This window comes from Engraulis encrasicolus, chromosome 18 (assembly GCF_034702125.1).
Source record: "Engraulis encrasicolus isolate BLACKSEA-1 chromosome 18, IST_EnEncr_1.0, whole genome shotgun sequence".
NCBI lineage: Eukaryota > Metazoa > Chordata > Actinopteri > Clupeiformes > Engraulidae > Engraulis > Engraulis encrasicolus.
The window spans coordinates 44,963,772-44,966,297 of NC_085874.1; the positions used below are offsets into that span (position 1 = coordinate 44,963,772).

At 36.2% G+C, this 2,526-nt stretch overlaps 1 protein-coding gene across 1 annotated transcript; it reads right to left on the minus strand.

Annotated features, from left to right (window-relative positions):
• Positions 1–361: 361 nt before the first annotated feature.
• LOC134468654 (monocyte chemotactic protein 1B-like) lies at positions 362–2,234 on the minus strand. The gene is made up of 3 exons (XM_063222551.1): positions 2,133–2,234; positions 1,476–1,587; positions 362–1,037 (listed from the first exon to the last, which is right to left on the minus strand). Exons 1-3 carry the CDS (start codon positions 2,206–2,208, stop codon positions 920–922), a joined length of 306 nt encoding a protein of 101 aa, XP_063078621.1. The 5' UTR covers positions 2,209–2,234; the 3' UTR covers positions 362–919.
• Positions 2,235–2,526: the final 292 nt, after the last annotated feature.

The following is a 2,526-nucleotide window of genomic DNA, read 5'->3' on the forward strand; positions in this document are numbered from 1 at the left end:
ATATGCGCTGCTGGTAGGAAATGCAGCCGTGCTGAGATAGTTGAGTCAGACTAAGAAGTACGCAGACTAGTCTAGAATATGTCAACAAGGCATGCAATTACTCAGCGTGACTTTATACATGTGTCACCTGATGTGTTATGATTGTAATGCATTTTGTGTTAGTTGAACAATTTGATATGCTGTATTTATTTTTGTCTTTTTTAAATTTTTTAAAATGTATTTATTTATTTATTATTTTTGCTCTTGTTGTCCAACAAGACACATATCATATGGAGTGCAAAAGTAAATGAAGACTCAACCATTCAAAAGTGATGCATAATACTAAATACTAGTACAAGGTCATGTAGCAAAATAGATGTGCTATTTATTAGGGTGATATATTATACATTCAGAAGTCATGCGGTTAATCTCCTCATATTTGGTTCAGGAAGATTTCCACAAAAGACATTACAAAAAAACACAGTTGTGCAAAAAAGCCATTGAATGTGACGAGCACATCTTTTGCACACATATTGCACTACACCACTGAGTACCAATACATCTCAGAGAAGAACATTTCTGCATATAGCTGATGGCGCGTTGATGGATTACGTTGAGACGTAAGATTGAGCTCATCCCAGGTTAAGGTGCAGGAGCAAAACTTATTCAGATTTTAAAAGGAGTCCATGCAATTAAAATCCTTTAAAAAATACATTATTTTTATTCTATGGCAAAATTATGTTTCGAACAAATCGTAATTCTGCCATAGAGGACCTCAATGGTTGAAACATAATTCTGCCATGGAATAAACCACAAAAACTCTTCACTCTAAAAGATGTTGATGGACACGTGCCAAACAGATTGACTATTTTGAGATGTACAAATTGCATATGTATAGTTGGTGACAACGACAAGTTCTTGGATTTAACCCAGGCTGATCTTAGGGTGCACCGGTGGTGGTCTGAGTTCCAAACAGATTGTCGATTTTCTCAATAATGGCCTGGATTTGCTTCACCTTTGGGTTGGCACAAATTTCTTTGTTGCCGACAGTAGTGAGGCTGTGGATAAAAGCAAGAAAGACAGTGAGATAAATAACCTTAATCAAACTGAATGAAAAGTAGTTCCCTAGGCGTAGTCTATACTGAAGCAGTTAAAAAAAACAGCCTACTGCTTTCAAAATCTTTTCAAGTGTTGATCAACTTGTGGCAGGGTGCAATGCTACATTTTCTACGTGTGGAGAAAGAAATGGCCTCAGACCAGATCGAATCCAGGCACCGTGACATAACTCTGCGGTGCCTTGGCCGAGCCACAGACAAGGCCAAATGTATTAATTTCAAGTAATAACAGCACCAAGTAAAAGGACCAGAGTTTAGTGAAACTTCTCTCTAGAAGTCTATGAGAGACAGTCACACATTGCTTAAACCAGCCATAGACTACTTGGTATTGCTTTAGGTAAAATGTGTTGTTATTAAAATAATACATAAACAAAAACTTACATCACGCCTGGTTTGGGGCAGTCGGCACGGGTCATTTTATAGGCATTTATCTTGTTTGCAGGAAGCTTCTTGCTGTAAAATTCAAAACAGCATTTGTCCGGTCCAACAGCAGCTAAAAGAGAATATTGAGTTTGTTAGAATTGTTTTAGGGAGAACAGAAAAGGTAGAAATACTACATAATATTTATAACCACCAATAGGCTGATTTCAACCATGAGGGAACTACGTACATTATTATCAAAAATACATAGGGTACACAATTATTTGTATTCAAATTTCATGCAAAATAATATCACTATTACTGCTCTACAAATACACTGTAAAACGTTGCAGCCACTTAAAAGTAAAAAATGTAAGTTACCTTGCTTCCTTAAGTTTCTAAGTTAACTCAACTTGAGACTTTGATTTCTGATGAAACAAATATAAGCCTCAAGTTGAGTTAACTCACAAATGTAAGGCAGCAGGGAAACTTAAATTTTTATGTTTAACCGACTTGCAATGTTTTACAGTGTATACATGGCATGGCACACATAAAAAATATTTTGTTATAACTGGGAAAATATTAACATGACATGAACATAAAATGATGAACAATAAATATGACGAAAAAAGAAACATTAACATGAAATGTAAAGCCAGGGGGAAAAAAAGAACTTACTCTGGCTGTCTCCCTGAGAGCAGAGAGCCAGCACCAGGACGGCAACAGCCACAGCCACAGCACAGCAGAGCTTCATCTTCAACTCTTCAGATGTAGTAGAGGTGAGTACACTGAAAAAAGAGGGAATGGCGGGTCTTTGAATTAACCTATATAAAGTAAATAGATGCAAAACAATTCATTAACATTCCTTGAGTAAACATGATTTCATCAAATAAGGATAATGTGTTCTTGGAGACTGCTGAATTTGCATGTTTCTAATGCTTTGAATGAACATGATTAGGGTAGACTGAGTACAGTTGGGTACACTTTTATTTTTGTCCCCTTCCACGCAGAAATTAGACTATTAAAAGGTCCTAAAAAGAAAGTTGTTTTGGACAGAACATATTTTCAGGAT

Excerpts from the sequence above, each read along its gene's own strand:
- LOC134468654 (XM_063222551.1), bottom strand. The coding sequence starts at position 2,208 with ATGAAGCTCTGCTGTGCTGTGGCTGTGGCTGTTGCCGTCCTGGTGCTG. Across the intron at positions 1,588-2,132 it reads CTCTCAGGGAGACAGCCAGA|CTGCTGTTGGACCGGACAAA; the intron begins GTAAGTTCTTTT and ends ATTCTCTTTTAG. Across the intron at positions 1,038-1,475 it reads TGCCCCAAACCAGGCGTGAT|CCTCACTACTGTCGGCAACA; the intron begins GTAAGTTTTTGT and ends TTTTATCCACAG.